The 23,408-nt window shown below is 39.1% G+C and overlaps 1 protein-coding gene across 2 annotated transcripts in view; it reads right to left on the reverse strand.

Annotated features, from left to right (window-relative positions):
- Positions 1 to 23,408, reverse strand: part of SOX30 (SRY-box transcription factor 30) — a 54,101-nt gene that overhangs the window by 25,076 nt on the left and 5,617 nt on the right. The window contains exon 4 of one of the 2 annotated variants that reach the window (XM_049874217.1): positions 14,117 to 14,609. The exons of the other annotated variant lie outside the window; for it this stretch is intronic. Within the exon in view, the coding sequence (XP_049730174.1) occupies positions 14,117 to 14,609 (493 nt within the window). The remainder of the gene's footprint in view (positions 1 to 14,116; positions 14,610 to 23,408) is intronic. 2 annotated transcript variants of the gene reach the window in all.

Raw genomic sequence — 23,408 nt, forward strand, 5'->3', positions numbered from 1 at the left:
CCACCAGTATTCAGATACCAGCAGGGTCACCCATGGAGGACAGGTTTCAGCTGAGCTTCCAGACTAAGACAGACTAGGAAGAAGGACCCGGCAGTCTACTTCTGAAAAGCATTAGCCAGTGAAAACCTTATGAACAGCACAGTGGAACACTGTCTGATATAGTGCTGGAAGATGAACCCCCCAGGGTGGAAGGCACTCAAAAGATAACTGGGGAAGAGCTGCCTCCTCAAAGTAGAGTTGACCTTAATGACGTGGATGGAGTAAACCTTTCAGGACCTTCATTTGCTGATGTGGCACGACTCAAAATGAGAAGAAACAGCTGCAAACATCCATTAATAATTGGAACCTGGAATGTACGAAGTATGAATCTAGGAAAATTGGAAATCATCAAAAATGAAATGGAACGCATAAACATCGATATCCTAGGCATTAGTGAGCTGAAATGGACTGGTATTGGCCATTTTGAATTGGACAATCATATAGTCTACTATGCTGGGAATGACAACTCAAAGAGGAATGGTGTTGTATTCATCGTCAAAAAGGTTTCAAGATCTATTCTGAAGTACAACGCTGTCAGTGATAGGATACTATCCATATGCCTACAAGGAAGACCAACTAATACGACTATTATTCAAGTTTACACACCAACCACTAGGGCCAAGGATGAAGAAATAGAAGATTTTTATCAGCTGCTGCAGTCTGAAATTGATCGAAGATGCATTGATAATTACTGGCGTTTGGAATGCAAAAGTTGGAAACAAAGAAGAAGGACCAGTTGGAAAATGTGGCCTTGGTGATAGAAACAATGCCAGAGATCGAATGATAGAATTTTGCAAGACCAACAACTTCTTCATTGCAAATACTTTCTTTCACCAACATAAACGGCAACTATACACATGGACCTCGCCAGACGGAACACACAGAAATCAAATTGACTACATCTGTGGAAAGAGATGATGGAAAAGCTCAATATCATCAGTCAGAACAAGGCCAGGGGCCGACTGTGGAACAGATCATCAATTGCTCATATGCAAGTTCAAGCTGAAACTGAAGAAAATCAGAGCAAGTCCATGAAAGCCAAAATATGACCTTGAGTATATCCCACCTGAATTTAGAGACCATCTCAAGAATAGATTTGACACATTGAACACTAGTGACCGCAGACCAGACGAGTTGTGGAATGACATCAAGGACATCATCCATGAAGAAAGCAAGAGGTCATTGAAAAGACAGGAAAGAAAGAAAAGACCAAGATGGATATCAGAGAAGACTCTGAAACTTGCTCTTGAGCGTTGAGCAGCTAAAGCAAAAGCAAGAATTCATGAAGTAAAAGAATTGAACAGAAGATTTCAAAGGGCCTCTTGAGAAGACAAAGTCAAGTATTATAATGACATGTGCAAAGAGCTGCAGATGGAAAACCAAAAGGGAAGAACATGCTCGGCGTTTCTCAAGCTGAACGAACTGAAGAAAAAATTCAAGCCTCGAGTTGCAATAGTGAAGGATTCCATGGGGAAAATATTAAATGACACAGGAAGCATCAAAAGAAGACGGAAGGAATGCACAGAGTCATTATGCCAAAAAGAATTAGTCGATATTCAACCATTTCAAGAGGTGACGTATGGTCGGGAACCGATGGTACTGAGGGAAGAATTCCAAGCTGCTCTGAAGGCACTGGCGAAAAACAAGGCTCTAGGAAATGATGGAATATCAATTGAGATGTTTCAACAAACAGATGCAGTGCTGGAGGTGCTCACATGTCTATGCCAAGAAATATGGAAGACAGCTTCCTGGCCAACTGACTGGAAGAGATCCATATTTGTGCCTATTCCCAAGAAGGGTAATCCAACTGAATGTGGAAATTATAGAACAATATCGTTAATATCACACGCAAGCAAAATTTTGCTGAAGATCATTCAAATATGGCTGCAGCAGTGTATCGACAGGGAACTGCCAGAAATTCAGGCTGGATTCAGAAGAGGACATGGAAGCAGGGTTATCATTGCTGATGTCAGATGGATCCTGGCTGAAAGCAGAGAATACCAGAAGGATGTTTACCTGTGTTTTATTGACTATGCAAAGGCATTCGAGTGTGTGGATCATAACAAACTATGGATAACACGGCGAAGAATGGGAATTCCAAAACACCTAATTGTGCTCATGAGGAACCTTTACGTAGATCAAGAGGCAGTTGTTCGGACAGAACAAGGGGATACTGATTGGTTTAAAGTCAGGAAAGGTGTGTGTCAGGGTTGTATTCTTTCACCATGCCTATTTAATCTGTATGCTGAACAAATAATCTGAGAAGCTGGACTATATGAAGAAGAACGGGGCATCAGGATTGGAGGAAGACTCATTAACAACCTGCATTATGCAGAAGACACAACCTTGCTTGCTGAAAGTGAAGAGGACTTGAACCACTTACTAATGAAGATCAAAGACCACAGCCTTCAGGATGGATTACACCTCAACATAAAGAAAACAAAAATCCTCACAACTGGACCAATGAGCAACATCATGACAAATGGAGAAAAGATTGAAGTTGTCAAGGATTTCATTTTGCTTGGATTCACAATCAACAGCCATGGAAGCACCAGTCAAGAAATGAAAAGACACATTGCATTCGGTAAATCTGCTGCAAAGGACCTCTTTAGAGTGTTGAAGAGCAAAGATGTCGCCCTGAAGACTAAGGTGCGCCTGACCCAAGCCATGGTATTTTCAATTGCATCATATGCATGTGAAAGCTGGACAGTGAATAAGGAAGACCGTAGAAGAGTTGACGCCTTTGAATTGTGGTGTTGGCGAAGAATATTGAATATATCACGGACTGCCAAAAGAACAAACAAATCTGTCTTGGAAGAAGTGAGGCCAGAATGCTCCTTAGAGGCAAGGATGGCGAGACTGCGTCTTACATACTTTGGAAATGTTGTCAGGAAGGATCAGTCCCTGGAGAAGGACATCATGCTTGGCAGAGTACAGGGTCAGCGGAAAAGAGGAAGACCCTCAAAGAGGTGGATTGACACAGTGGCTGCAACAATAAGGTCAAGCATAACAACGATTGTAAGGATGGTGCAGGACCGGGAATTGTTTCGTTCTGTTGTGCGTAGGGTCGCTATGAGTCGGAACCGACTTGACGGCACCTAACAACAACAACATTTCCCCTGCAATGTGAAACCTTAAGTGTTGCTCCTTAGAGGGCATAGTCTTGTGCATAAGCATAGTCACCTTGGGATGAAGTCAGTTTTACCTGGCAGAGCTCTCTTTGTCTCTTTCCCTGATCTCTGTTAAGCTGTCTACCTCATTTGGTATCATACCTAGCTGTTAGGTTCCATTAGTTGCTGATTGCTCTGTTGTTTTCAACGATGCCTGGGGGTATAATTTGTTCCACAGTCTGATCCAATTAAATTCAAGTAGGAGTAGTAGCCTTTGAGGTTTGTTCTTAGGGTTCTTCTTAGCTGTTTCTTTCTATAGTTCTAGCTGATGAGCTAGCTTGCCTATGGTTATCTTGTTGCTCTTTATCAGTCTCCTCTTATTTGCTTACCACCAAAATCTTCATTATTTTTTTCATGTACCCTTATGTTTAAACTTCCCCACACTTTGTTTCAAATAAAGTCAGTTCCTTTGGGGAGTGCTTTAGAGTTCTCTTACGGACTGAGTCTCCCCCTGCACAAAATCTCTGAGTCACTACTCTGGGCACTGAGCAGAGTGGTAGCCTTCGGTCTTCTTGGCTTGCCTCTCCTGTAATGGAATCTGTGTACCACAAGCAAGCTGGGTTGAGGGTGATCAAGGCTGCAGTGTTCTCTGCCTGCCATGCTTGGGGATGAACTGCTGTCCTATGAATGGGGGCGGGGTGAAAGAGGAAGCCACTCTTGACTGCACCTCTTGAATGTACTTGCTATGAATTTAGCTTCTTCAGCTTAGAGTCTGAGGGAATGAGAAATGCTGCCCCTACCTGTGAAATACTGGATCCCTTGATTAAAAGCTGAGGGGACAGGGGTTCCCATCTTCTTGGCCACATCAACCCAGTGCAGAACATCTATCAAGCTTAGCTGGTTAAGGGTGGGGAGAGGGAGGGAGTGGATCATGGTTCAAGTGGCACAAACTCTTGCTGTTTTTAACAAGTTTCAGTAGATTTTCTGAAATAAATGTTTCATTAGCTGTAAGCCCTTAGGACAGTTTCCAAAGACTTTAAATGGTTGGTTTATTTAAGTAGTTTTCACCAGTTTAGATTATTTTGCTGAGGAGTGGGTCCATGGAGCTCCTTATGTCACCATCCTGGAATGGAATTCCTTTTCATTTATCTTTTTAATTGTTTAATTCTTATTAATATTCTTGAGCTTTGTTATGGAATGCAGTTATTTGATCCTTTCAGGTCTTGCTTTTAAGATTTTTTAGATGGAACCGTAGCAGGTAGTCTAGGGTTATCTGAGGCAAGACCTTCCTGAGTACTCTGCTTAATACCCCCATGAAGGTTTTTTAATCTGGTTGATGAGACCAGGCAAAGGGAAAAGACCTGTGTTTATGCTGGACACTGTCACCTCTAATCCTTTCAAGCAGCTCTTTCACCAGCACTGGGTAGTTTCCTCACAGTCATGCACTGATCAATACTCGGTTGAATAGTCAAGTGGACCCTATGCAGATCTCTAGAGCGCTCTCTGTGTGCGGGTCTATTCTCTCTGGTACCCTCTCCTGCGAACTCTAGCTGCCTTGGGCTCACTGGGCTCTCTCAGCTCTGTCTCCTCAACTCAAGGAGTCTGTCACACTATTTGAGTTCCTTCTCCCCGCTCTGTGTCCCGTAAACTCTCTCAAAGCAGTAATCAGGAAAATTGTAGGGCTCACCTCATTCATTTCCCGTCTTTCAGAGATCACTGTCCTTCACTGCCCAATGCCCAATGTCCAGCGTCTTGGAAGGCTTTGCTTCATAAATATTGTGTTTTTTTTTTTTTTTAAATCATTTCAAGTGGGAGGGTAAATCCAGCCCCTATTACTGCATCTTAGCTGGAACAGAAGTCCTCTTTCATGATTTTAAATATTAATTTCAGTCTCTTTTTGATTTTCAATTATCTCAAATTCTTGGGATGTTAATACTCCTATTTGTAGAGTCTGCTGACTCTTGTTCTTAGTGGATCCTCTCCTCATGTTCTATAATTTTTTAAGCTCATTTTTATTGTCAATTTTACCCCTTTGGAAATCCTAAGTAGCCTGGATGGTGACAGTGTTCCCCTAGAACAGGTACTCTAATGTAACTGTCAGCCCAGGACCAATTTATGTATTAATCTCTCAGCTTATACATTTCTGCATCAAGTGCATAAGATGATTTTAGATTCTGAACCAGCATGTGGCACAACTTTGGGTTTTGATTTCTAATGGGAGAAATTATTTTCCACCTAGAGTCCCAGGTTAAAACAAGTTTTTCTTTGCCGTTTCCCTGGGTCTGTGGTTTCCATTCCTTTCATCGTGGTTGAAAAGCCCTTCCAGGGTTCTGGCTTTATGGAAAGGTTTTCGTTCTAACTTCCAACCTTGAGAAGGTCAAGACTTCATCTCCTAGCCTTACATAGGCATTAAAACCCAAGTTTATAACCACTGAGTATATTTCTGAATCTGAAAACCACCTCTAGGGCCACTGCAACTAGCTTTCAGCTTATTGGTCATTTGTACATGGCGATTTATTTTCCTTTCTGGTTAGTTCAGCCATGTTCATATTTAAAAATTCAATGTTTCTAGGTAGTTACAGCAGAAGATGTACTCCATATTAGCTAAGTTTATAATGTTTCGGGACTATAAGTTTCCTCCTCTCTTTTTAAAAGTTTAGTCTAAAGTTTATACATGTATGTAGATGTGCATTACTATGGGAATAGAGTCTATAACTTCATTAAGAAATGACCCAAACAAAGTTTAAGGATAATTACTTTTAACTTTTGATCTCCTTACCTAAAATTTTACAATTAAACACTATATTTCAACAAATCCAGGAATTATTTGACCTTACCTTCCCTACCATATATATATGTGTGTGTGTGTGTGTTATGTTTTCTAGGTATTTTCAACTAATGTATAGCCATTTTGTCTTTCATAGCCTTTCTATATCCCTAATTACAACAGATTTTTTAAATACTTTTTTTTTCACTAAATAGTTAACAGAATGAAGACTCTAGAGATCTCCTTTGAATGTGAAAGTATAATTATACTGCAAGAAGAAGAAAGAGGAGTATCTTAATTATCTAGTGTTGCTATAACAGAAATACCACAAGTGGTTGGCTTTAACAAACAGAAATTTATTTTCTCACAGTCTAGTAGGCTGGAAATCTAAATTCAGGGCGTCAACTTCAGGGGAAGGCTTTCACTCTCCGTTGGCTCTGGAGGAAGGTCCTTCTTGTCAATCTTCCTCTGGACTAGGAGCTTCTCCGTGCATGAATCCTTAGTCCAAAGAATGCACTCTGCTTCTTTCTTGGTGGTATGAGGTCCCCAACTCTCTGCTCGTTTCCCTTTCCTTTTATCTCTTGTAAGATAAGAGGTGGTGCAGGCCACACCCTAGGGAAACTCCCTCTACACTTGATCAGGGATATGACCTTAGTAAGGGTGTCAAAATTCCACCCTAACCCTCTTTAATGTAAAATTACGATCACAAAATGGAAGACAACCACACAATACTGGAAATCATGGCCTAACCAAGTTGACACATATTTTGAGGGGACACAATTCAATCCAGGACAAGGAGGATGAAGAGGGGGGAAGAAGAATGAATTTAATAAATTAATGTACACAGAAAGAATTTTAATAAGCACAGTATGAAGATGCTTAAGATGTGAATGCAAGAAGATGTTAGTCCTCAGAGCTAGGGATCAGCACTTCTGAGTGTTCATCTATTTTATAACTCCTTGATTAAACCACCTAACCTCCTTAATTTTTACTCTAGATACACAGGGGGAAAATGGACTGTTTGGCAAAAAGGAAAAAAAAATTATATCAAATGTCCATTACAATTATGGTATTGAAATGGTTAAATAATACCATACACAAATGGATTAGATTGGGTAATAAATATTCTTTACAGAAGAGTCCATTATCAGTTGGGAGAAGAGGCAATAGAAAAATTGAGAAGGATTCATTTAATTAATTTTGCCATTTAGCCAGGCTGGATTTTACTGAAGTATGTCTAAATAGTCATTATCCGTTCCTTGGGGGAATGATCATCAGACATGTCATGGATTGAATTGTGTCCCCCCAAAACGTGTCAACTTGGTTAGGCTATGATTCCCAGTATTGTGTGATTGTCCTCCATTTTGTGATTATAATTTTCCTGTGTATTATAATGAAACCCTGGTGGCTATGGCTGCTAACCAAAGGGTCGGCAGTTCGAATCCACCAGATGCTCCTTGGAAACTCTATGGGGCACTTCTACTCTGTCCTATAGGGTCGCTATGAGTCAGAATGGACTCGACGGCACTGGGTTTGGTTTTTGTTTGTTTGTTTATTTTATGTGTTATAAATCCTAACCCTCTGCCTGTGGTTAATGAGACAACATTAGAGAATTAGGATGGGATTGTAACACCCTCACCCTGGTCACATCCATGATCCAATGTAAAGGGAGTTTCCCTGGGGTGTGGCCTGAACCATCTTTTATTTTACAAGAGATAAAAGGAAAGGGAAGCTAGCAGAGAGGGGGGACCTCATACCGCCAAGAAAGCAGTGCCGGGAGCAAAGCACGTCCTTTGGACCTGGGGTTCCTGCACAGAGAAGGCTGATGACAAGGACCTTCCTCCACAGCTGACAGAGAAATCCTTCACCTGGAGCTGACGCCCAGAATTTGGACTTCTAACCTATAAGACTGTGAGAAAATAAATATCTGTTTGTTAAAGCCATCCACTTGTGGTATTTCTGTTATAGCAACACTAGATGACCAAGACAAGACAGGCAGAAGCAACGGGACAATAGTATTATTTATAAGACTAGCCTTCTGTTTTGAGAAACTCCATGTAGCTTAATGTTTATAATATTTATAGCTGACATACTACTTTGACATTCTTTTTTTTTATTAACTTTTATTGAGCTTCAAGTGAACGTTTACAAATCAAGTCTATCTGTCACATATAAGTTAATATACATCTTACTCCTTACTCCCACTTGCTCTCCCCCTAATGAGTCAGCCCTTCCAGTCTCTCCTTTCGTGAAAACTTTGGCAGCCTCCAACTCTCTCTATCCTCCCATCCCCCCTCCAGACAGGAGATGCCAACACAGTCTCAAGTGTCCACCTGATATAATTAGCTCACTCTTCATCAGCGTCTCTCTCCCATCCACTGTCCAGTCCCTTTCATGTCTGATGAATTGTCTTCGGGGATGGCTCCCGTCCTGTGCCAACAGAAGGTTTGGGGACCATGACCGCCGGGATTCCTCTAGTCACATCCAAACCATTAAGTATGGTCTTTTTATGAGAATTTGGGGTCTGCATCCCACTGATCTCCTGCTCCCTCAGGGGTTCTCTATTGTGCTCCCTGTGAGGGCAGTCATCGATTGTGGCCGGGCACCAACTAGTTCTTCTGGTCTCAGGATAACATAGGTCTCTGGTTCATGTGGCCCTTTCTGTCTCTTGGGCTCTTAGTTGTCATGTGACCTTGGTGTTCTTCATTCTCCTTTGCTCCAGGTGGGTTGAGACCAATTGATGCATCTTAGATGGCCGCTTGTTAGCTCTTAAGACCCCAGACGCCACATTTCAAAGTGGGATGCAGAATGTTTTCATAATAGAATTATTTTGCCAATTGACTTAGAAGTCCCCTTAAACCATGGTTCCCAAACCCCCGCCCTTGCTCCGCTGACCTTTGAAGTATTCAGTTTATCCCGCAAACTTCTTTGCTTTTGGTCCAGTCCAGTCCAGTTGAGTTGACCTTCCATGTGTTGAGTGTTGTCCTTCCCTTCACCTAAAGCAGTTCTTATCTGCTAATTAATCAGTAAAAAACCCTCCCTCCCTCCCTTTCTCCCCATGTGTTCTTCTCAGTTTATACTATTTCTCAAGATCTTATAATAGTGGTCTTATACAATATTTGTCCTTTTGCCTCTGACTGATTTCGCTCAGCATAATGCCTTCCAGGTTCCTCCATGTTATGAAATGTTTCACAGATTCGTCACTGTTCTTTATCGATGCGTAGTATTCCATTGTGTGAATATACCACAATTTATTTACCCATTCATCCGTAGATGGACACCTTGGTTGCTTCCAGCTTTTTGCTATTGTAAACAGAGCTGCAATAAACATGGGTGTGCATATATCTGTTTGTGTGAAGGCTCTTGTTTCTCTAGGGTATATTCCAAGGAGTGGGATTTCTGGGTTGTATGGTAGTTCTATTTCTAACTGTTTAAGATAACGCCAGATAGATTTCCAAAGTGGTTGTACCATTTTACATTCCTACCAGCAGTGTATAAGAGTTCCAATCTCTCCGCAGCCTCTCCAACATTTATTATTTTGTGTTTTTTGGATTAATGCCAGCCTTGTTGGAGTGAGATGGAATCTCATCATAGTTTTAATCTGCATTTCTCTAATGGCTAATGATCGAGAGCATTTTCTCATGTATCTGTTGGCTGCCTGAATATCTTCTTTAGTGAAATGTGTGTTCATATCCTTTGCCCACTTCTTGATTGGGTTGTTTGTCTTTTTGTGGTTGAGTTTTGACAGAATCATGTAGATTTTAGAGATCAGGTGCTGGTCGGAGATGTCATAGCTGAAAATTCTTTCCCAGTCTGTAGGTGGTCTTTTAACTCTTTTGGTGAAGTCTTTAGATGAGCATAGGTGTTCGATTTTTAGGAGCTCCCAATTATCGGGTTTCTCTTCGTCATTTTTGGTAATGTTTTGTATTCTGTTTATGCCTTGTATTAGGGCTCCTAACATTGTCCCTATTTTTCCTTCCATGATCTTTATCGTTTTAGCCTTTATGTTTAGGTCTTTGATCCACTTGGAGTTAGTTTTTGTGCATGGTGTGAGGTATGGGTCCTGTTTCATTTTTTTGCAAATGGATATCCAGTTATGCCAGCACCATTTGTTAAAAAGACTATCTTTTCCCCAATTAACTGACACTGGGCCTTTGTCAAATATCAGCTGCTCATACGTGGATGGATTTATATCTGGGTTCTCAATTCTGTTCCATTGGTCTACATGCCTGTTGTTGTACCAGTACCAGGATGTTTTGACTACTGTGGCTGTATAATAGCTTCTGAAATCAGGTAGAGTGAGGCCTCCCACTTTCTTCTTCTTTTTCAGTAATGCTTTGCTTATCCGAGGCTTCTTTCCCTTTCATATGAAATTGGTGATTTGTTTCTCTAACACCTTAAAAAATGACATTGGAATTTGGATCGGAAGTGCATTGTATGTATAGATGGCTTTTGGTAGAATAGACATTTTTACTATGTTAAGTCTTCCCATCCATGAGCAAGGTATGTTTTTCCACTTAAGTATGTCCTTTTGAATTTCTTGTAGTAGAGCTTTGTAGTTTTCTTTGTATAGGTCTTTTACATCCTTGGTAAGATTTATTCCTAAGTATCTTATCTTCTTGGGGGCTACTGTGAATGGTATTGATTTGATTATTTCCTCTTCGATGTTCTTTTTGTTGATGTAGAGGAATCCAAGTGATTTTTGTATGTTTATTTTATAACCTGAGACTCTGCCAAACTCTTCTATTAGTTTCAGTAGTTTTCTGCAGGATTTCTTAGGGTTTTCTGTGTATAAGATCATGTCATCTGCAAATAGAGATAATTTTACTTCCTCCTTGACAATCCAGATGCCTTTTATTTCTTTGTCTAGCCTAATTGCCCTGGTTAGGACTTCTAGCATGATGTTGAATAAGAGCGGTGATAAAGGGCATCCTTGTCTGGTTCCCATTCTCAAGGGAAATGCTTTCAGGTTCTCTCCATTTAGAGTGATATTGGCTGTTGGCTTTGCATAGATGCCCTTTATTATGTTGAGGAATTTTCCTTCAATTCCTATTTTGGTGAGAGTTTTTATCATAAATGGGTGTTGGACTTTGTCAAATGCCTTTTCTGCATCAATTGATAAGATCATGTGGTTTTTGTCTTTTGTTTTATTTATATGGTGGATTACATTAATGGTTTTTCTAATATTAAACCAGCCTTGCATACCTGGTATAAATCCCACTTGGTCGTGGTGGATTATTTTTTTGATATGTTGTTGAATTCTATTGGCTAGAATTTTGTTGAGGATTTTTGCATCTATGTTCATGAGGGATATAGGTCTGTAATTTTCTTTTTTTGTAATGTCTTTACCTGGTTTTGGTATCAGGGAGATGGTGGCTTCATAGAATGAGTTGGGTAGTATTCCATCATCTTCTGTGCTTTGGAATACCTTCAGAAGTAGTGGTGTTAACTCTTCTCTGAAAGTTTGGTAGAACTCTGCAGTGAAGCCGTCCGGGCCAGGGCTTTTTTTTGTTGGGAGTTTTTCGATTGAAATTCTTAAATAAAGTAAAATTCAGCATAATACTTTTTATTCAATAAGCTATTCTTTTCACTTGATTTGGTTCCGCCAACAGCATTATTATTTATGAGCAATAATGGTATGAAGAAAATACTGAAGTTGTCAAGGACTTCATTTTACTTGGATCCACAATAAACATTCGTGGAAGCAGCAGTCAGGAAATCAAAAGACACATTGCATTGAGCAAAATCTGCTGCAAAAGACCTCTTTAAAGTGTTAAAAAGCAAAGATGTCACTTTAAGGACTAAGGTACACCTGACCCAAGCCATGGTGTTTTCAGTCGCCTCATGTATATGTGAAAGCTGGACAATGAATAAGGAAGACCGAAGAAGAATTGATGCTTTTGAGTTGTGGTGTTGGTGAAGAATATTGAATATACTATGGACTGCCAGAAGAACGAACAAATCTGTCTTGGAATAAGTACAGCCAGAATGCTTCTTAGAAGCAAGGATGGCAAGACGTCATCTCACACATTTTGGACATGTTATCAGGAGGGATCAGTCCCCAGAGAAGGACATCATGATTGGTAAAGCAGAGGGTCAGTGAAAAAGAGGAAGACCCTCAATGAGATGGATTGACACAGTGGTCACAACAATGGGTTCAGGGATAACAACGATTATGAAAATGGTGCAGGATCAGGCAGTGTTTCCTTTTGTCATGCATAGGGTTGTTATGAGTTGGAACTGACTCGATAGCACTCAACAACAACGATAATGGTATTAAAGAAAAAGATATAATCTCCGCCTCTTAAGGGCTTACTTTCAAGTGTTTCCTTTTAAAATGTTCTTTAAAGTGTCAGATGATTTGTACCTTAACAGCCATATCCTATAAGCCTGTCATGATTTAATCTACGTAATATGTAAGGAGATATTACCTGCCCCAAAGTCTACTTGACTACACCAGTTTTCCATTCAAAAGTACATATTTTCCATATGTTTCTCTGCTGGCAACTAACAGCTGCCAATCAAGAAGAGCCATTATATTGAGAAGACTTACTGATGTTGTGAAAAAACAAACAAACATGGAATTCAAAATCAAACAGACAAACCTAAATTTATCTACCAGCTCTGCCATTGACTAGTTGTGTGGGCTTGGCAAAGCTATTTACATCTCAGTCTCAATTTCTTTATCTGAAAAACTGGGGGTATTATACCTAGATCACAGGATTGTTACGAGAATTACATGTAAAAATGTCTATCTCTCGAAATGCTAAAAAAATAACAATAATAAACAAAATGACAGCTAGAGTGAAATTGTAGGACACAACTCATTCTAGCTGCTTCTTTTTCTCCTTTCCTGAGAGTAAATACTGTCTAAGCCTTCCCAGTATTGCAAAATGAATTATGTAACACAGGTAACAAAATTTGAGCAATTTTAGTTTGTAGACTTCAAGGTTCTAGCTAAGGTCAAGTCTTCTTAAGCCTACTCATTTATTAAATTCCATGTGTGTTCTTAGCACACTTCTTATATCTAGAAAACACTTTGTAAATTTTCTGAAAATTCCTGTAAAATTCAAGATCCTAGCAGATAGTAGTGAGGGTAGATTATCAATCCCTGACTTTAGGAGTCTTTGAGGTTTCATCCCTTGAACTAAAGACTTTCAAAATCTGTTAAAGATAAGAGCCAATAGGGAAAACAAAACAAACCCTGGAGAGCAGAAGCTCCTTTTCTCCTAACCTGATCCCCTAGGTTCTACTTTCTTCTAATTCTGAGCTTAGGACTTGACATCCCACTATGAATTGAAGTAACATAATATATACCTCAAAAGTTCTCTTTTGAGTAGTGGGTATACCCATGTGGGGAGTAGTTTTACTTCACAAATAAGCAACAATAGAAGATCTGTTTTGTACACTTAATACTCCAACCTCAACAGAGACCATCTCTTTACATATTTAACAGCAATTGAAAAATTGAGATCAATACCACTCTATCAGAACACTTGCAAGTTAAATGCTATCCCTGTAAAATGAAAAGTGGCAAATTTGTTTTCCCTAGGTATTTCCCTGTGTACATCAATTCCTTTATTGATAACTTATATGGGAAACTTTCTGGTCTGGTAAAAAGGGTACCAAGTGGAGTTTAATTTTGGCCAAGTTGTTTAACCTCTCTTAGACTAATTGCCCTCCTCTATACTCTTGAGATTCAAAGTGTGGTCCACAAACCAGCAGAATTGACATCACTTGGGAGCTTGTTAGAAACGCAGACTGTCGGGTCTACTATACCCTAGTACTGACCTCCTGAATCAGAATCTGCATTTTAACAAGATCCTAGGTGATTCATATACACATTAAAGCTTGAGAACCACAGCTCCATACAGTAAGGGGATTTGAGTAAATGATCTCAAGGTCCTATATGGCTGATTCTCGTGAAAAATCAGATATGACAACTTTTGAGCCTATATTGTTACAAGGCAACAGTTGCCTGGAGCTGAGTAGCAGTTGCCCCCATTAGATGGGGCATGCGCTCTCTCTAGCTCCTCATCTGACCCACTTCATCTATTTACGTTAATTGCTTGGCTCCCATTCAGCCTCTGATCTAAATTTTACTGAAAAGCCCCCTTTTCAGTAAAAAAGAGATGCCTTCAGAGATATAAATTCATACCAGTGTTTCTAGGTGAAAAGAAAAAAAACAATGTTCATTTACCTTGATGGGAAGTAGTGAGGTCCAGGTAAGAAGTAGGGGTGATGAAAAGAGAACCGCGGTGGTGTCCCAAACAGTGTGGCTGGATGACCCAAGGGAGGGGGCTGGTAGACATGTGAGTGTGGAATGGGAGGAGCCTGGGGGATCGGAGCACTTCTGGGACAAGTGGAAACACTAGGATACTCCTTGGGAGGTTGGATGGTCGAAGTTGCAAATCTGGCATGGGCAGTACTTGCACTAGTTGGAATCCTGCTGGTACTCTCCAGAGAGACAGGGGTGGGTCTCTTCACAGAACGACTGGCTCCAGAATGCAGCCGATGAGCGTCCGTTTGGGAGGCCCCAGCAAAGTGTTGGGGTGGAAGTGTTGGATGGAGGGGCATACTTGGAGGCTGGGCGGCCACCTGGGCAGTACTAGAGACACTGGGCTGGAAGAGTGTGATGGGGCTTGGGCGCTGGACTGCAGGTGTGGGCAGCTGGATGGCAGGTGGGGCTTCACCTTTAGAAATAAAGATAGCACAGTCAGGCATTAATTGAGTCACCTCATGTTTTTCTTTTTTCAGTAGGATTTAATAAACTGTACAACCAGAGGTCTCTGCTAACCACCTTACCTAATAGCATCACTACATTCGATTACTCTATTTCCCTTACAGCATTTTCAACAACAAAAATTACATATTTATTTACATTTTTTGCCTCTCTTTCCTAACTAGACTCCAAGTGTCATGAGTACCGTGTTTTGTTCACTAATACATTCCCAGGGCACAAAATTCTGCCTACCACAAAACCCCCATTGCTGCCAAGTTGATTATGACTCACGGTGACCCTATAAGGCAGAGTGGAACTGCCCTATAGGGTTTCCAAGGCTGCAAATCTTTATGTAAGCAGATTGTACAAAATAGGCCTTCAATAAATATTCTTCGGATGAATAAATATATGAATAAAACTATTGATTGGCTGATTGACTAAAAAAACAAATATACTAATGTTAGAATGCTAATGTGTGTGTGTATATATATTTCTAAATGAAATACAGTAATATGAAACTATTGGCAGTGGTTACTTTTAAGGAGCAGTCATCTGGGAGGAGGGACAGGGTAATGGAGCAGTAAGAAAAGCTAGATTTTCATCTTACACTTATAGATTATATTCTATTATCTAAAGATATTAATTTTATTTGTAATATTAATAGGGGTTTCTGGGTTTCTGGTCATTTTTCTTTTATACAGTCCTTTGTATTGAACTAAATTACAAATAACATTTAATTTTTTAATTAAAAAAAATGAAGAAACAGTCAACGATATTACTTCACTGTATTACATTCAATGTGAACACATAAGGAGCCCCAAGTGAGAATGGGACTTGTCACATGTCAACAATTTGTGACAGATATGAAGGGACTACTACTACAGCAGGACATGATGGGTGTGACATGATTTTTAAAGGTTGGTGAAAAAATTGTGTTTGATCTTTCTGTTCTTGAAGGAGAGAGGACTGCTGATTGAGTTATCCAAATGACACACCTAGCCTAAATTTAATTAAACTCTTCTGAAAAAGTACAGATGGAAGTTATAACATTAGAGCCATAACCCAGTTTATTCCAGTGCAGTTAAGTTTCTTTTAATAAAGAAGATACAGTCGAAGAACAGACTCTGTAGTCAGAAATCTCTCTGTTAGAAGCTGAAAAGAATGGGTTCTTCTCTCAGCCTTACCCAGGTTAGACTTTCTCCTCCTTCCCTCTCTTCAGATAAGGCACATAATGCTCCCCTTTAACTGGGAAGTAGGGCATTAAGGGACATACTCATCTGCTTCCAGGTGCTCTCTGACCCAGTGGAGTCAAGGCAACACGGAAGTCCAGTCTAAACGAAGCTGTCTTGATTCCCAGTTACACGGACTGGCCCTCCCATCCATGAGGCATGAACACTAATCTGGTCTTTCCTGATTTATCAGGCACAAGGTAATTTCTCTCTCCATGTTCCCTCAGTACCTTGTAAGTCCATCACTTATCATGATGGTGTAAAAAAATCTTTGTAATTATTTGCATGTCTAGTACCCCCACCACAATCACCAAACAGGCAGCTTGAGAGCAGGGAAACTGTTTTATTCATGTTTGTATCCCCAGGATCTAGAACAAAAACTAGTTAATGATAGATAGTTAAGAAAGGTATGAAGAGATGAAAGAAAGATCTAATGAATGCACCTATAGCTGATAGTACTTTGACCACTAATCTAGTATAAGGAGCTCTAAGCCTCCTTTAAACAACTATGAAGCCAGACTGACTTGTAAAAACTCTCAAAGTTTTATTAATTGAATTACCTTTGGTAATTCAATTAATACTCAAGACATCTACTCCTAAAATCTAGCTCTGAGGCAGGTTTCTTTATCCTATAGTCAGTACAAGAAGCTCTTAGTTCTCAGTAAACAAGTATGGTTCTTTCTGGGTAAAGGAAACATAAAATCCAGGAGCCATACACAGCTCTTGGTAGTTTCAGTAACTAAAGAAGGAAAGGACTCATCTTTTAGCTGATACCAAACACCCTTTTATACCAAAGATAGTCCCATAAAATAAGGGGTGCCAATGAGACATGGGGTGATAATCACATATTAATTTAACAAATATTCATTAAGCAACTAACATGTACCAGGCACTGTTTTTGTCTGAGGACAAACATCAGAAACATAGATGTTATATGGAAGTATACAGAAGGTGTTGTAAATATCAAAATTCAGGTTGCTAAATAGGAGGTTAAAGTCCACATCATCTAGTCATCTCTGATACACTGAATAGGGAAGGCTTGTAAAAAAAGGAAGATCTCTAATATATCAAGCCATACATAAGATACGGTAGAGACTAGCCAATTACTTGTTTCCTCTTCTTCTAGCACATAGAGAGATTACATTTTCCAGTCTCCCTTGCAGTTAGGAGTGGCCATGTGGCTACCCAATAGAATGTAAGTAGAAATGATGTGCACCACTTACAGGACCAACCCACAGAAAACTGTTACATACAGTGTTTCCTGTTCTGTAGGTTCATGCACACTAGTAAAGCGGACTTGGATGCCACACATTGATGATGGCAAAGCCATAGGGTAGAAGTAGCCTAGGTCCATGATTCACCTCTGTGGAGAGACCCATCTACCAACCAGAAACACTCATTTTAGACTTTACATGAGTTAAAAACTGAACTTAAGTTGTGTTTAAACCATTATGTTTTAGAGCTTATTAAAGCAGCTAGCATTATCTAGTTATTGCAATTTTAGATCTATAGTGTTTTTTAGTACAGTATGACTGGGACAAAAGAAAAATTATAAATAGTTTAAAACAATTTCTGTAAATCTCCTGACACTTCCGAAGAGGAAGAATCCATCACATGTACTGAGTGGACGAAGGGTATAGCCAGGCTTTTGTTGTGTGACTAGGATCACCAATGAAGGCATGAAGAATAGCAGAAACTGAGAACAGACCAAATTTCTCTAAAATGAAAAGCTGTGTAGAAGTAGTAAGAAAGAGAGGAGGACCAGTATGCATCTGGGGAAAGAGAAACAGAGGCAGAGAAAGAGAAAAAGAGCAAGACAAAGCCTTCCTTACAGAAACATAGAGACAGATGGGAATGGAGAATTGGGAAGAATACTTAGGCAACTGCTAAGAAAAGTGGGACTTTGGGGAGGAATAAAGGTAGTGAGGAGTCCCAAGAAGACTTACTATGTGTTGAACCATGTGATTCTTCCTTCCCTAACTCCTTAAGGAAATCTACAATAGCGAGCTATATCACTTTTCAAGGAATTTTCAAGACAGATTTGTATTTCTTATGGACATAACACTGTGCTGGAATAGACCTTATATCAGAGCCAAGATTTGAGATTATATCAGAGTCATGGAAGTTTTTGTTTTGTTTTAAGCAAAAACAGATAGACAAACAAAAATGGCACCATATGTCAGGTACCAAAAAATTAGAATAGTATTAAGCTGAAGTTTTAGAGCAAATGTATGAATTCAGAAGAGTAAAAGATGCCAACTGATTTGAGATGTAATAAGGAAAACTACTTTCAGATTTGAGAAATAAAAGGTAGACAAGAAAATAATATAACAAGAAAATTCACAGATGTTCAAATTAACACTTAAAAGCCAAGCTAAAATAAATATATCTTCTACAAGGTTCCAGAAGCCTTTAATATAGAAGAAATGTATTTGAACAATTAACATAAAATGATGGTGCTAACATAACTGGCATCAAAGATGCTTGATAAGACAAAGATATCTAATGAGGTTATCTGCTGTGCAATAAGCTCTTTCAGAAACTAGAAACAGGAGAAGAACTAGGTATGCGCCATTATATGTGAGAGACAGAGTAAACATAATACACTGGACATAAAAATAATACCAGACAAGAAAGGTGCTACAGATTCTATTGAAGAAACAGTAAAATTAGTTGTATTTGTATCTATCCTTTCTATAACCACTTTATAAGCTCTTTGATGGCAGAGGCCATAAAAACTTCTGTGTATTCTGCCCCTAGAACACAGTTTGACCCCTAACAGGCAGTTAATAAACATTAGGCTGTCAGGTGTCCAGTCAGTTCCGACTCATAGTGATCTTACATACAACAGAACGAAATATTGCCTGGTCCTGTGCCATCCTCCCAGTCATGGTTATGCTTGAGCCCACTGTTGCAGCCACTGTGTCATCCACCTTGTTGAGGGTCTTTCTCTTTTTTGCTGACCCTCTACTTTACTAACATGATGTCCTTCTCCAGGGACTGATCCCTCCTGATAACATGTCCAAAGTGTGTGAGACGTAGTCTTGCCATCCTCGCTTCTAAGGAGCATTCTGGCTGTACTTCTTCCAAGACAGATTTGTTCATCCTTTTGACAGCCCAGGGTATATCCAGTATTCTTCACCAACACCATAATTTAAAGGCATCAATTCTTCTTCAGTCTTCCTTATTCATTGTCCAGCTTTCGCATGCACGTAAGGCAATTGAAAACACCATGGCTTGGGTTAGGTGCACCTTAGTCTTCAAGGTGACATCTTTGCTTTTTTAACACTTTAAACATTAGGTAGTGGAGGGCAAATATGGCACTGAAATTTATTGTAGACTAAGAAGACATCTAAGATGGAAACTTTCTCCGAAATGAAGATTACCAAATTACATTGCCAGGGTTCAAATGCATTGACTGAATATCTTCATGCAATAAAAATATGATGGCATCTCTACTGTTCTCAAAAATTTAAAGGTTTTGTGTGTGTCTGTGTGATCTCTAACACTTTAGTTTTATTTTTCTTTATTTATACCTAACTTTTAAGAAAAGACTAAGGGAAGAGTCAGGATTAGGAATTTGACTTCTAGTAGTTTGTTTGTTACAACTTAATTTTTTAATCTTATCCAATGTCATTATGGTTGTCAGTCTCTATATTTACAACTGAATAACTAAATTCACATTCCAAAGAAATATACTTTAGCTTTTAAAAAACAGCTTATGTAATGTATTAGTAAATGGACATAAAGTTGATTATTTTTAAAGCCTAAAATTATGATTTAAAGTTAGTCTTTTCACAGTAATCACTCATTGAGAATTTAGGCATACTCAAGTTTTTGAAGTTAAAAAAATTCTAAAGAAAATCATTGCATGTTTGTTTTGGTATTGATGGAAAAATGTTAAGTGATGATTTACATATAGATGAAATTCTTTGAGCAAATATGTGAAAGAAGTAAAGCCATGATTCAAGTCTAATCTGAAAAAACAAAAAAAAATATGATGGCATGATCTGGAACAAGACAAATGATTGCTTATTAGAACAAATAGGTCTAGCAGAACACAAAGTAAAATAAAATAAGCTTGCTTGAGAGTCAATGGAAAAAGACTAGAAAATTCATGTATCTGTTTGTGAAATATTATGCAATAGTGATCCCAACGCCTTTAAATTTAAGATTCTGACTAATGCAAGAAGGCAAAAAATTCACCCTGTGGTTATTCAATTTTTAAAAATATACATATTGTCTAGGAAGAAAAAGCTGATAGAAAAATGAAGATTGTTTATATAATACTAAAAACCTAGGAGAAAGCAATGTGCCTCAAAATCAGAAAGTTGCTATGCTTAACTGGCCAAATCAAAGACAGCCCAAAAGGGAAGGCATCTTTTTTAGAATAAAAAGCTTGTCCAAATGTGTAGAACAAAGAAGCCCAAGTGTGGTAAGTCAAATGGCAAACAAAAATTAGGCAGTCCAAAGGAAAACTAAAGGAAACACATCTGAGAGACCGCAAAGTCAATACTGACTCTTTAACTACTTTTAAAGCAAAAGAAAAATCAGTGGAGTTATTTAGTCATTAAAGTATCATAGGCAACTGAAAAGACAACAGAAAAGACTCAATAAACCCCTTCTTACTAAAGAAGATCTTAAGATTTCTGAACCCTAATTAATTTCATGTCAGATAGGCTAAGAATATTAGATGAACTATGGTAATGGCAAGTTCATAGAATGTTCTAATCCAAATTGACAAAATGAATAATAATAAACAGATCACTAGGCTAGGTGGCATTCACCTAAGAATTGCAGAGAAACTCAAAGGCAGAACTGAGAAACCATCAGATAAAGTAGGTACAGGCAAGGCACTTTTAGAAAGCAACTTAACACCCAGCTGTTGAAAATGGTGACTTTGGGAACTATAACTTGGTCAGTTTATTTTCTACACCTTAAAAGCTGGTGAAATATATACAATATCATATTAGTGAACAAAGCTTGCTAGAAAAAAAGAGAGTAAATTGTTTCTGTAAGAGAAAAATTATATCTCACTAATTTGGTATCTTTCTTCCATGGAAAGAAAGCAAGTATGTTTGAAAAACAAAATTACCATGAGTTGATATTTAGAATATAACTTAAAATTAGTTGAAACAGAAAAGGGAAGGTATTAAAATTGACGTCTACAGATGATAAAAGATGAAAAGTATAAATTTTTAAGATTTTGTGCTATAATTTGTTCTTAACAGTTTTATAAATGAGTTAGAATATGGAATATACAGTGGCATTTCCAAATTTGGATGAGATATAGGGCCAAGCTGATGAGAACAAACCATGTTTGTTCAAAGTTGTATGACTGGGCAACACAGCAGCAGATCAATCTCATCATTAATTATTAGGTATACATCTGGGAAAACTCATTCCCAAATTAATCTTATAAGATAATGAGCTCTGTTTACCATTTGAGATCCAAGAAAGAACCTTGATAGCACCAAAAATAAGAGACATGCAAATAAACAAAAGATCATTATCTTGCCTTAGATCTGATTCCTTTTGTGTATAGCTCTGAAATGCTTCCTATAATTTTGTCTGCCATGCTTAAACACAACATCATGGATCCAAGAACCCCGCTGACATCAGAAGAAAATCTTCCAGTTTCTACCCTGCCAGTATCTTTGCTCAGAATCACATAAAATTAATATTATTGTATAAAACTGTCAGTGACCTCAAATAAAAACACTGATAAATCTGATTCTGGGAAGAGAAAATATACAGCATTTAATGGTGGCAAGAAGCAGATGGAAGGCAGGTCTTGGAAAAAGGGATAAAGAGAAGAAACATATAAAATAAAAGCAGAAATCATAAATAACTGCAGAAAACAATCAGTGAATGAAGACAAAATTAAGCCTGTGTTGAAATATGGAATTAGAGGAGATACTAGCGAATAGTCTTTGATCTTCTGCTGTTATTCATAAGGTTTTCACTGGCTAATTCTTTTCAGAAGTAGACTGCCAGGTCCTTCTTCCTAGTCTGCCTTAGTCTGGAAGCTCAGCTGAAACCTGTCCTCCATGGGTGACCCTGCTGGCATCTGAATACTGGTGGCATAGTTTCCAGCATCACAGCAACATGCAAGCCCCAACAGTACGACAAACTGACAAATCAAAGACCATAGCCTTCAGTATGGATTACACCTCAACATAAAGAAAACAAATATCCTCACAACTGGGCCAATAAGCAACATCATGATAAATGGAGAAAAGATTGAAGTTGTCAAGGGTTTCATTTTACTTGGATCCACAATCAACACCCACGGAAGGAACAGTCAAGAAATCAAAAGACTCATTGCAATGGACAAATCTGCTGCAATGGACCTCTTTAAAGTGTTGAAAAGCAAAGATGTCACCTTGAAGACTAAGGTGCACCTGACCCAAGCCATGGTATTTTCAATCGCATCATATGCAGGTGAAGGCTGGACAATGAATAGGGAGGACAGAAGAACTGATGTCTTTGAATTGTGGTGTTCATGAAGAATATTGAATATACCATGGGCTGCCAAAAGAACGAACAAATGTGTCTTGGAAGAAGTACAACCAGAATGTTCCTTAGAAGCAAGGATGGCGAAACTGCATATTACATACTTTGGACACGTTGTCAGGAGGGATCAGTACCTGGAGAAGGACATCATGTTTGGTAATGTACAGGGTCAGTAGAGAAGAGGAAGACCCTCAACGAGGTGGACTGACACAGTGACTTCAGCAATGGGCTCAAGCATAGCAATGATTGTAAGGATGGCGCAGGACCAGGCAGTGTTTCATTCCATTGTGCACAGGGTTGCTACGAGTCAGAACTGCATCAACAGCACCTAACAACAACAACTAGCAAATAGCGAGGGATGAGAGTCCTGACTGTGCTGGGAGAGAACTAGACTGTTACAGGGTCTGCTTTCTGCATCTTTCTCTTGAACCTAGGCATCTTGAGTGTGGCTTTGTTGTTATTGATTGCTAACACATGGAAAAAAGCATTGAAAATGCATAAGTGTCTAATAAGTCAATTTCCAAGATATCTAAACCTCTCAGCATATAGTGATGGCCTTATTATCGGAAAGGTCTGAGCAGGTGGAACATGGAAAGGACAGTAGTTTAAGGTCAGGTGGTAGTAAGTAGTGACTATATAAAGCTCTCCCTAAGAGATAGTGCAGTGGTTAAGAGCTTGGCTGCTAACTGAAAGGTGGGCAGTTTGAATCCACCAGCCGCTCCTTGGATACCCGATGGGACATTTCTACTCTCTCCTATAGGGTCGCTATAAGTTGGAATCAACTCACAACGACAATGTGCTGGGTTTGGTTTTGGCTTTAAGAGATGGTTAAAGTCCTTGGTTGTGCAAATGGTTTGCATTTGACTACTAACCTAAAGGTTGGTGTTTGAACCCACCCAGCGGTGCCAAGGAAGAAACACATGGCAATCTGCTTCCGTAAAGATTCCAGCCAAGAAAATCCTATGGAGCAGTTCTCTGTAACACATAAGGTCACCGTGAGTCAGAATTGACAGCAATGGGTTTTT

This window comes from Elephas maximus, chromosome 2, assembly GCF_024166365.1.
Source record: "Elephas maximus indicus isolate mEleMax1 chromosome 2, mEleMax1 primary haplotype, whole genome shotgun sequence".
In the NCBI taxonomy this organism is placed as follows: Eukaryota; Metazoa; Chordata; class Mammalia; order Proboscidea; family Elephantidae; genus Elephas; species Elephas maximus.